Genomic DNA, 12,273 nt, shown 5'->3' on the forward strand with positions numbered 1-12,273 from the left:
TGTGTTAAAGCTATCTCCAAGTCTGAACCTTCCTTTGTCAGCGTGTACATCAAGAAGCAGCTTATGCTACGTCAAGAGCATAACAAAACATGGTACCAAGGAGTGACCTGTTGAATCTCGAGAGCTCAACTCAACAAAGCAGTGACAACCAGCAGCAGCACCCAGCAAGATGTTCGAGATTCCGGTTCCACAGCGGCTCTGGTGCCACGGCGATCTCAGTGCAAACTGGCGTGCATTCAGGCACAGGTTTGAGATCTTTCTGGTAGCAGCCGACCTACAAGAAGTGGCCGATGCTGAAAAGACAGAGCATCTGCTCACCATCGCGGGTGGAAGAGAAGAAGAAATCGTCAAAACATTCAAGTTCTCCAAAGGGCAAGACAAGAGTGAATTCCAGACTGTCTTGGACAAGTTCGAACGATACTGTGAGGAAAACACAAAGAAACCAACGGAAAACGATAAAAGAGGCGCCAATACTAACCACGAGGCCGAGGTACCGGAGCAACGAAAAACAATTTTGATTGGCGGCCATCTTGGAAAATGTACCGCATATGCGCAAAGTAAAGGAACAGCGATCTGTGCATCCGCAATCCATTCCTACGCTCTACGTCACAAGCGTCATGACGTCAGAGGCACGGGGCCACACCCACTTAAAGGGGAAATGTCCCAAAACAAGAAAAAAATGTTTTAAAGACTCAAAACAAGATTCTTTCACCTGGAACGACAACACAGTGCCTGAACTTAGACCAGTAGCTGAAAGTAACCTGTGCAGACCCCTGCAACAAGCAGATAGCACCGCCCAAAGAAATACGACTCAGACGATGATTTCATCATTGGAGATGGCGACCCCAGTACCAAATCCGAACCGCAATGAGGTGTGTTCTACAGTGAAGAATCCAACACCGACGTGGATTCGTTCTTCGGATTGGGGAATCTTCAGCCCAGCATATATGACATCCCGACTCGTGAGTGCAGGATTATGTTGCGGCCTGATGCCAAGAGACAGAGCGGTACAAGCCCACAGAGAGCGGCCTGCTGCCACACAGAGAGTGGTCCATGCACTGCGAAGAATCCCCAACTCCACACAGAGTGGTCCACGCACCACGAAGGGTCCCCGACTCCACACAGAAAGTAATGAAAGACTCCACAGCGAGACAACTGCACGTCTCCACACAAGAAGTGACTCCAGTGACACAAGCCTCCACAGCGAGCTCGTGGACAGTCTCCACGATAGAAGCAATGCAAGCCTCCAAAGCGCAGTCCTTGCATGAACAAGAAGTGACTCGAGTGACACAAGCCTCCACAGCGAGCTTGTGGACAGCCTCCACGATAGAAGCAACGCAAGACTCCAGAGCGCAGTCCTTGCATGAACAAGAAGTGATGACAGTCTCCACAGCGAGACCAATGCACGATTCCACACGGGGAATGCTGCAAGACTCCACAGAGGGAGTGACACAAGCCTCCACAGCGAGCTCGTGGACAGACTCCCTGATGGAAGGAATGCAAGACTCCAGAGCGAAGTCCGAGCATGAACAAGACCATGAGGGTCTAGCAACCTCCTCTGAACAACCAGCAGCAGACGATGCAAGTCTGCCATGCTCAAGTGAACAACAGAAAGACTATGACAGTCTGCCACGCTCAAGTATACTGCAAGCAGACTATGACAGTCTGACACACTCAAGTCTACAGCAAGCTGACTATGACAGACTACCACGCTCACGTGCAAAGCAAGAAGACATTGAGGCTCTACCCACTATGTGCAACAAGTGACAACGGCATCCCACTTCCCATACCAGATGTGCAACGTGACAGACCTCAGCTAGTGTGTACAGAGGCACTCGACAGTCACGGTGAGTCTACTGGTGACTCTAGTGGCACCACGTTAATTCAAACCTCATCCGCTCGACCCTCTCAACAAGAAAATACATTCCTGAACTTTTTGACTTTGGACGGGGAGCATCAAGAAACCTCAGCTGACTCAAGTGAACCTGCAATGACTCCGGACGGGGAGCGTCAAGAAACCAAATCTGATTCAGGTGAACCTGAAATGACTCCGGACGGGGAGCATCGACAATCCAAAACTGACTCAGATGAAACAGACCAGACTCCAGACTGGGAGCATCGACAAGCCAAAGCTGATTCCAGTAAGCCGGACATGACACCAGATGGGGAGCGCCGCAAACTCAGTGACGGCACGCTCAAGGAGACTGCAGATGCCACAAAGGACACTGACACGAGTAACTGTGTGAAGGACTCGTATTATCCACAGAGTGTGGTCCTTGCGCGCAGCAAACACGGCAACAAAACCAACCAACATAAAAACAACATCAAAAATAATAACAAGACGTGTACCAAAGGCAACAACGTCGACAACAAGCACGACAAAAACAACACCAATGGCTCTACGATTGATACGACATGGTACAACTCTGCAAATGTGGGACACTGTTACTGCTCAGCTCAGAACAATGACATACCATGGCAGGATGATGCATCTTACCAATTCACATTTGCTGCACTTCCAACAGGCAACCTGGCTTTCAGGACAGATTCCATCAAGAATTACCACCACAAGCATCGAAAGAAAGAAAGAGTCCAAATCCGACGACAAAGTGATTTGACCACTACGCACAGGGACACTGAAGGCGTTTACAAAGCAATGCCACCATCAACATCACCAACTCACCAACCAAACAAGGAAGCTACTCAACCATAATAATTAATGAACTTTGGACTCATACATATTATTTGGACTTATTGTGTAATCATCACTCATCATGATTTGTACATGTCATCACTTATCTACCTATTTTCTTTAATACTGTACAGAAAATATGTAACACGAAAAAAGAGGGGATGTGGTGATATGCATCACTGTAAATACACAAGGGGTTAATGTGAACACACTTCACCTAGCTAGACACTAGAGGGAGCACCAGAGACACACAGCCATTCAACCAATAGGTCAGTAAGATGGGACACGACCAATGGGCAGTCACAACACACCCAGAGGTGACACTACCACAAGGGGGCTACCCATATATAAGGACACAGCACACATGATCTTCCTCTTTCCAGTGGAGACACTTAGTGAGTACAGACAGGTTGATGAAACACATCACACCCACCACGTGGATTGCAGCAGACTGGTTAGTTAGTCTGAGTAGCTATAGCAGGATTAACAGGAGAATCGAATCCAAGTAGGAGAATTGTTAACAGTTTAATAAATGTGTTACAGCTATCTCCAAGTCTGAACCTTCCTTCATCAGAGTGTACATCAAGGAAGCAGCGTATGCTACGTCAAGAGCATAACAAAACAAGTGTATCCTGGGATATCACAGAAGGCAAGGTCCAGTGGATCCTGGGATATTATAGTCAGACAGGACCTGGTGTATCCTGGGAAATAGAGGAGGGAGAAGGCTTGGTGTATCCTGGGATATTAAAGTAGGATATTGAAGTTCCCATTGTATCTTGGGATATCACTGTATGATAGGACACAGTGAGTCCTAGGGTTACTGCACGTGGGCCCACATTATACTGGGATACTACTTTAAGACAGGGCACAGAGTATCAACCTTGTTGTATTTTGCAGGGGAGACAACATAGAGTAGATATTGGTCGTAAGTAGATGTAATTTATTTAGATTTTCAGTGCTCTGATAACGTGCCCCATGACAGACTATAATAAAAAGCCAGAGAATGTGGAGTCAGGGGAAAAGTGGCAGAATGGATTGCAGGCTGACTTCAGGGAAAAAGCAGAGAGTGAGAGTGAAGGATCGTTATTCAGAGTGACAGACGGTGGGAAGTGGTGTTCCATAAGGATCAGTGCTGGGATCACCACTGTTCACAATTTAAACTCAATGATTTGGGACATAGGAATGAAACACAATTTCTCAATTCATGGATGACATCAAATTGGGGGAAATCGGTGATATTGAGGAGAACTGCGACAAATCAATAAACATTAATAAACTTGAAGAATGGACAATTCATTCATAAATTGAGTTCGGTGCGGGTCAATGTTACATTTTGGTAGGAAAGATAGGGTGGTCACTTATTACTTGAAGATACAAGTCTGGATGGGATAGTGGGACAAAGGGATATTTAATCAATCATGAAATGTTGCTGCCCTGGTTAGCAAGTCAGGAAATAGCAAACCAAGCACTGGGCTTCATTTCTGGAAGGATAGGATTGAAAATAGCTGAGTTATATGAAACTTGTATCGCATCTTTGTTCTGGCCCACTTAGAGTACAGTGCACAGTTCTGGTCACCACATTATAGAGAAGGATAGAGAGGCATTAGAGAGGGAAGATTTATAGGGATGATTCCAGAAATATGTGGGTGTAAATCTCAGGAAAAGATTGGCAGGCTGGGCCACTTCTTTCTTCTAAAAGAAGGCTGAGCAGTGGCCAAATAGGACATGGTTAAAATGGTGAAAAGTTTGGATGCAGAGAGAATGTCTGTCTGTGGGGGTGAGCACATCTGCGGCCATCGGTGCAGGATAATCACCAGGGAATTCAGCAGGGAATTCAGGAGAAACTTCTTCACTCAAAGAATGGTGATAACGTGGAGCTCACAACCACAGGGAGTGTTGAAGTAAGCAGTATAGATGTGTTTAAGAGGAAGATTGACAAGCAAATGAGAGAGAAGATGGCAATAATGTGGGAAGAATCTCAAATGGAGCATTTAAATTAACATCAACTGATTAGGCCGGATGGCTTGTTTCTCTGTTGTATATCCTGTGTAACCCTTATTCTCTCTCTCACCGATTCACTCTCCCATTCTCTGATTCCCTTTCTCTCTAATTCTCCAATGATCCCTCTTTGTGATTTGATCTCCCTCTCCCTCTCCCTCTCCCACTCCCACTCCCTCTCTCTCTCTATCTCTCCTTGTCTCTCTCTCTCTCCCTCTCTCCTTGTCTCTCTCTCCCTCTCTCCTTGACTCTCTCCCTCTCTCCTTGTCTCTCTCTCCTTGTCTCTCTCTCTCTCTCTCCTTGTGTCTCTCCTTGTCTCTTTCTCTCTTCTTGTCTCTCTCCCTCTCTCTCCCTCCTTGTCACTCTCTCTCTCTCTCCTTGTCTCTCTCTCTCTCATTGTCTCTCTCTCTCTCTCCTTGTCTCTCTCCCTCTCTCTCTCTCTCTCCTTGTCTCTCTCTCTCTCCCTCTCTCCTTGTCTCTCTCTCTCTCTCTCTCTCTCTCTCTCTCTCTCTCCCTTTCTCCTTGTCTCTCTCTCTCTCTCTCCCTCTCTCCTTGTCTCTCTCTCTCTCCCCCTCTCCTTGTCTCTCTCTCTCGCTCGTTCTCTCTCCTTGTCTCTCTCTCTCTCTCCTTGACTCTCTGTCTCTCTCTCTCTCTCTCTCCTTGACTCTCTCTCTCTCTCTCTCTCTCTCTCCTTGTCTCTCTCTCTCTGTCTCTCTCTCCTTGTCTCTCTCTCCTTGTCTCTCTCTCCTTGTCTCTCTCTCTCTCCCCTTGTCTCTTTCTCTCTCTCGCTCCTTGTCTCTTTCTCTCTCCTTGTCTCTCTCTCTCCTTGTCTCTCTCTCTCTCTCCTTGTCTCTCTCTCCCGGGCTCTCGCTCTCTCTCTCTCTCTCTTTGTCTCTCTCTCTCTACTTGTCTCTCCCTCTCTCCTTGTCTCTCCCTCTCCCTCTTTGTCTCTCTCTCTCTTTGTCTCTCTCTCTCTTTGTCCCACTCTTTCTCTTTCTCTCTCTCTTTGTTTCACACTCTTTTGCACTGTCTCTCTCTCTCACTCTCTTCCTCCTCCCTCTCTTGGCCCCTCTCGAACAGGTCTGAAATCCCGGGTTCATGTTACTGTTGGGATTGTACTTGGAGTCCTTGGGATCATCGCTCTCGCCGTTGTGGCTGTCGTCATCTACTGGAAGAAAGGTAGGAATTAGAGAGACATCTCCTCACTCGGCACGGAGGGTTGGGGGGGGGAGGAGGAGTTTGGGTAGTGAGCATGGGGAACTTCAGTGTTTGGGGGGAGGACCTCAGGATGGGCATCTGTCCCTTTCACTCAGGGTTCCAGCCTCTGATTTTCTTTCAGTCTCTCGTCACACACTGAACATTCCTTGTTTTACAGGGAGGGGGAAGAGAGGCTACAATCCTACAAAGAGTAAACTGATCACCAAACACACTCTGGATCTGTGTGTAACTGTGCGAATCATTCATCATTCTGTGTCTGATACATTCTAATGATAGGTTATTCATCATTCTGTGCCTGATACAGTTTGATAATAGGTGTAAGTATGTCTGCCTGGATGTGTGTCTGTGTGCGTGTGTTTCTGTGTGCATGTGTGTCTGTGTGCGTGTGTATGTCAGCCTCTGTTTCTGTGAATTTCTCTGTCCTCTGTCTATCTGTCTTCTGTATTATAATCCCAGCGGAGGCCACGGGGCAAGAACATCATGTTTTCGGTGCCCTCCAGGGAGTATGAACTTCCCCAGTAACGGACCAGGGCTTCTCCCTTATAGGTGTAGCCCGTCTAGTATAAAAACCCTGAACTGGGTGCAGGTTGGGTAGGAGTCTCTATGGAGAGTGGCGATATTTGAGTGTAACTAATAATTGTGTTTTCCTAAACTACTGTTTGTGCATGGCTGCTTATCTCGGATCGAACACTGGCGACGAGGATTCAGTGGAGCGATCATCCACACTGGTTGCTACGTGCCTGGCCTACCTCATCTAGGCCTCATCAGGCCCCACTGGAAGCCATCACCATGTCGGGAAGTTAAAGCCAAATACTGCAGGTATGGATGACTGGGACAGCACGTAGAGAGGATGCAGTTCTTCTTCTGCGCTTACGTGATTATTGGCGATTGAGTGCCAAACTGTTACCTTGTTGGCAGCTTGTGGAGGACCCACAGACAGCATTATAAAAAGCCTAACCCACCCAGACCCTCTGGACACCTGCTTGTTCACCTCCCTGGTAGCCTTGGTGGGGGAACATGTCAACCCGAAGCCACCACTAATAGAACGCCTTTTCCGGTTCCACGGGCCACCCAGGGCCAAGGCGAAGGTGGAAGCGAATTGCTGGCTCGCCTCAGGAAAGTAGCTGAGACCTGTGAGTTTGACCTAATCCTGGTCAAAGCAGCATGTGACCGATTCTTAGGTGGGATCTGCGATGCAGCCACGCAAAGGAAACTGCTAGTCGAAGCTCGCTTAGACCTCCAAAGAGCAGTGGAAGTTGCGGTATCCAGGAAAGGCGCCAAACAGGGAGTCCAAGAACTCTAGGGGGTGGCAGTGCTCCATTTAGGGCGCCAGAATAGGCCCCGTGCACAGCCCGCTGGAACTGCAGAACCCGTTCCTCAGCATTGGGATACCTACGGGCAAAGGGCGAGATGCCAGAATAGGCACCGGGAACACCGTCAAACTTTTTTCCCTGAGCAGGAGGACCGGGAGAGTAATTACCGGCCTGCAACAATTACAGTGGGACGCAGGGATCCAGGGCACAGAAGGCCCCACAATGAGCCACCCACCTACCACACCGCCATGCGTGACCACCCCGCCCGTGACAGGGCCCATTATGTGGAGACGATGGCGACCAATACCAACAACTACATTGCGTGGCGGCACCAAGAATTCGTCCATCCAAATCTCACTCCAGGTGACATGACTCACTTGGAACTCGACATGGGGCCCGCCGTGTCTGTCATTAGTCAACACACCTTCATCTGCATATGATCCAGGATTCGTTCACTGACTCTCCAGGGTACCAATGCAAGGTTTGCGACCTACACGAGGGAGCCTCTTGTAATTGTGGGCACGACCACCGTCCCAATTGAATACGGCCGCCAGTCAGCAAATTTACCACAGGTTGTTGTACATAGGAGCAACACATGCCTGTTGGGGCGTGACTGACTCCGTCGCCTTTGCTTAGACTGGCAGAGGGTTTGTCAAATGTACCCACATGGTCCCGAATGCATATTGGCCAGATTTCCAACAGTATTCCAGGAAGGCTTGAGGACCATCATGGGGGTTGTAGCCTAAATAAGCGTGGACCCCATGGCCCAGCCGCGCAATTTTCACACCCGCCCTGTTCCATAAGCCTTGCGTCCAAAGGTAGATGCAGAGTTGGACCACATGGAGAACCTGGGGGTCATCAGACCAATACAATTCTCCGACTGGGCAGCACCGGTCGTACCTGTAATGAAACCCAGTGGGTCGGTGCCCCTCTTATAAATTGAGGCTTATAAAGCGACAGTAAATCAGGTGTCACGCTTATACCATTATCCATGCCCCTGGATTGAGGATCCGTATGCCAAGCTCAGTAGTGGACTTCTCCAAACTAAATATGAGCCATGCGGCCATGCGCATCTCCAGCTGGTCCTGGTCCCCGAGTCAAGAATACTCATCACCATCAACACACACTGGGAGCTCGATGAGTATACCCGGCTACCATTCGGGGTCTCCTCAGTGTGCGCAATATTTCAGAGGATCATGGGAAACATATTGCAGGGGTTACCGCAGGTGGCGGTCCACTGAGCTGATTCGTTGATAACCAGTTTGTCCGACCAGGAGCACTTCCGCAACTTTGCAGAACTGCTCTAAAGCTTTGAGGTGGCTGGCGTCCACCTTCACTGAGAGAAGTGCTTCTTCAACGCAGCCGAGGTGGTGTACCACGGGTACGGTGTGGACCGTCACTGTTTGCACCCCATCGGAGAGAAGGTCCAGGCCATCCGCCAAGCCCTGGTGCCACGGGGGGGGTGGGACAAACAGAACTTTGGGCTTTCCCGGGGCTGCTCAATTATAGAAAGCTCCTCCCAGAGTTAGCCGAGACATTGGCTCCCCTCCATAGACTGCGAAGGAAAGGACAACTCTGGGCGTGGGGCATCGAGTAACAGGCGGCTTTTGCCAGAGTAAAACATCAGCTTTCTTCTACAAGACTGCTTACGCATTTTGACCCTCCTTAGCCACTTTTACTAACCTGCGGCGCATCCCCTTACGGCCTCGGGGCCCTGCTGTCCACGTAATGGAAGATGGTTCACGTTTGCGCCGAGGCTATTGGCTGACACGGGGAAGTGGTACGCACAAGTGGAGAAGGAAGGGATGGCCGTGTTGTTCGGCATTAAAAATTTCCACCAGCTCATCTACGGTCACCACTTCACCCTCCTGATGGACCACAAGCCCCTTCTGGGCCTTTACAAGAAGGACCGCGTCGATTGTTCCCATAGCCTCTGCCTGCATCTGGTGCTGGGCGGTATTATTGGCAGCGCACGACGATGTCCTGGAACACCGTTCCGAGGCCCACATACCCCATGCGGATGCTTTGAGCCGCCTACCGCTGCCCATTAAGCCACCTACTCTCACCACCGCCAATGAGGTAATAAGTGCCTTCCATTCATTGGCTCACTGCCCGTCATGGCATCTCGCATCCTTGGCTGGACCCAGACCCACCACAGCTCCCACATGGTGCAGTACAGGCCAAACACCGAACTCTGCCTGAGGACCTGAAGGCATACATGGGAAAGATGCAGGGACTGAGCATTGAATACGGTGTGCTCTTCTGGAGCGCCCGCGTGGTGGTCCCCGAGTGTGGAGGTGCGGCCCCCTTACTAACCCTCCATAATGGACATCCGGGAGTGACTGAAATGAAGCTGCTCACCCGGAGCTACGTCTGGTGGTCCGGCTTCGACGTTGACGTTGAACGAGTAGCCACGCAATGCCAGGTGCACCAACGATTACCCACGTTGCACCCCTGAAAATGGCCCGGAAGGCCTTGGACCCAGGTTCATGTCGACTTTGTGGACCCTTTCCAGGGGGCAATGTCCCTCCTCCTGGTAGACGCTCGTTCCAACTGGCTGGAAGTGGTGTGAATGCAGGCGACAACCGCCCGGGCCACCGTAGAAAAACTGCGCTGGATTTTCAGTATGCATGGAATTCCCAAGGTACTGATGTCCAATAATGGCACGGCATTTACAAGCACAGAGATTGCGGCGTTAGCCTGCGGCAATTGGATTTGACGCGCGAGGACTGCTCCCGACCACCCGTCTTAAATGGACTGGCTGATAAAGCGGTCCAAACATTTAAGCTGAGCATGACGACTGGATCAAGGGAAACTAGTCCAGCGCCTTTCTTTTTCTTACCGCTTGGCACCGCATGCCACGACGGACGTCGCACCAGCGGAGCTCTTGATGGGCCATCGACTCCGCACTCGCTTGAGCTTGGTCATCCCCTTTCGGGACGGGAGGGTCCGCTGGAACCAGGAACCAGTCCGAGATCAATGCTAGTCGCCGTCTGCGGGCCCACACGATTCAGCTCCGGCGACGCCATCGGGCCGGTATCCTACAAGGGCAGGGCACAAGGACAGTAATCCAATCGCCACGTGGATCAGCTTCAGAGACGCATGCCGGGCTTCCCCACTGAATAGCTCGCCCCACTCTGCTATCCGATCTCCGCCAGGCTCGCCGCTGACCCTACTGCCCTTATTGCCATCACCACTGGCCCCGGTCCAGGTTGGGGTCGCAGGCAAAACCCCCCCCCCCCCCCCCAACTGAGGATGCCAAGATGATGGACGAGGATCTACTTAGCTCTGAGTCAGGGGCAGAGATAAACCCCCCCCCCCACCCACCCGAGGCACCTGCACCAGCACGGCCGCTGCACCGGCAACACTGCCTCTGACTCGGCGGTCGTCACCGCCGACACAGTACCCTGGCCGACACAGACCATGCCAAAACGTCAACCCTGATCTAAACGGACCAGTCCAGGACAGGTTTTGAAGGGTGTGGGCAAGTCTCCGGACCTAGGGTGGCGGGGTGTTATAACCCCAGCGGAGGTCACGGGATAGGAACTGCCAGGTTTTCCGCGCCTCCCAGGAATATGAATTTCCCGGCTAATGGGTAGGGGCACCCCCTTAACAGGAGACCCTCTGGAATGTGGTGGTGTTTGACTGTCACTAGTAATAAACCTCTTTGTGCTTTTCTAAACTATTGTTTATGCGTGACTGCGTACCTGTCTGTCTCTGTTTGCAGCTGTCTATTTTGTCTGTGTCCCTCGAGCCAACAGTTTCTGTGTGCACACGTATGGGTCACATTCTGTGAATCACTTTCTCTCTTGTGGTGAGCTTTGTGAGGGGTTTCCAGGATGGAAGGCGCAGTGATCACAAAGGTACACAAAGCTCTTTTGAAGAACTAAACTAATTATATTAACATTACTACATTTGAGTTCAACACTTATTCTGAATAGCAAACATACATGTAAGAGTTAAACTACACTCGCTGACACTATCTCTATCTACTAACTGTAATATCTTAACTAACCCTGCCATCCACTATGAATCTTATCTTCTTCAGCTCCAAACCTAATCTCCCAAACCCAAGAGCCAGTGCAGTTTATAGTACTGTCCCTTAGCTCCCTCTAGTGGCTAGGCTTAACATAACATTAACTCTACACATGCTATACATTTGTATAATGTCATCTCTCTCTCTCTCTCTCTCTCTCCACCTCTCTCTCACACACACCTCTCTCTCTCCCTCTCTCTCACACACCCCTCTATCTGCCGGTTTATGTGTGTGTTTCTTTGTCACGTGTGTCACCCTCTTTCTTTGCCTGTGTCTTGTTCTTTCCCTTCCCCTCTTTCTTCCTGCCCTTCTATCTCATGGGCTGGATCTGTCTGCCACTCTGATAATTATGTTTTTTTAATGCCTCTTCCTTCTTTTAACAGCTTCTGCTAAAGCAGCTCGCCCGCCTCTTCCGGAGGTATGAGTCCTTGATAAATATTGGGAGCAGATACTTCGAACTGCGATATTCCCGCTGGATTTAACTCTACAACTGGTGGGGTGAGATCTGAGCCTAGTGTCTGTCTCTCCCACTATAGTCACTAAAGAGCAGCTCATCCAATTCAACATTGAGCTGTGAGACTGAACTTCTAGTGATGGCTGCTCCTCCACGCTCTTGAGGATGGAGACATTGTAGGGGGAGGGGGGGGGGGTTGCAGGGTTGGGGGGTGGGGGGTAGAGTTGAGGAAATACCTGACCCTGGACAGACTCCTCTCAGCTACTCAATTTCCTGAAGGAAGCCTGAATTCCCAGAGTTTTCCCTGAGGTTGGTCACTGTGTGTGTCACTCCCACAGGATTTAGGATGGGTTTTGTTTGTGATGGGGTCTGAAGGGTTATGATGGTATTTGAGGGTCTGATGGGTTTCGCTGGTGTTTGTGGGTATGAGAGCCTGATGGGCTATGCTGGTATTGTGGAAGTCTGAAGGGTTGTGCTGGTGTTTGGGGTCTGATGTGTTTTGTTGGTCTGATGGGTTTGCTGGTCTAATGGGTTTTGCTGGTGTTTTAGTGTCTAATAGGTT

The 12,273-nt window shown here is 50.1% G+C and overlaps 1 protein-coding gene across 2 annotated transcripts in view; it reads left to right on the top strand.

Annotated features, from left to right (window-relative positions):
* LOC140390260 (major histocompatibility complex class I-related gene protein-like) overlaps positions 1 to 11,797 on the top strand; it is a 31,624-nt gene extending 19,827 nt beyond the window's left edge. The window contains exons 5-6 of one of the 2 annotated variants that reach the window (XM_072475268.1): positions 5,771 to 5,869; positions 11,641 to 11,696. In XM_072475268.1, the coding sequence (XP_072331369.1) occupies positions 5,771 to 5,869; positions 11,641 to 11,681 (140 nt within the window). In that variant the 3' untranslated portion in view covers positions 11,682 to 11,696. Of the gene's footprint in view, positions 1 to 5,770; positions 5,870 to 11,640 lie in introns of both variants that reach the window. The other variant, XM_072475269.1, reaches the window with a different exon arrangement.
* The last annotated feature ends 476 nt before the right edge of the window (positions 11,798 to 12,273 follow it).

This window comes from Scyliorhinus torazame, chromosome 14 (assembly GCF_047496885.1).
Source record: "Scyliorhinus torazame isolate Kashiwa2021f chromosome 14, sScyTor2.1, whole genome shotgun sequence".
NCBI lineage: Eukaryota > Metazoa > Chordata > Chondrichthyes > Carcharhiniformes > Scyliorhinidae > Scyliorhinus > Scyliorhinus torazame.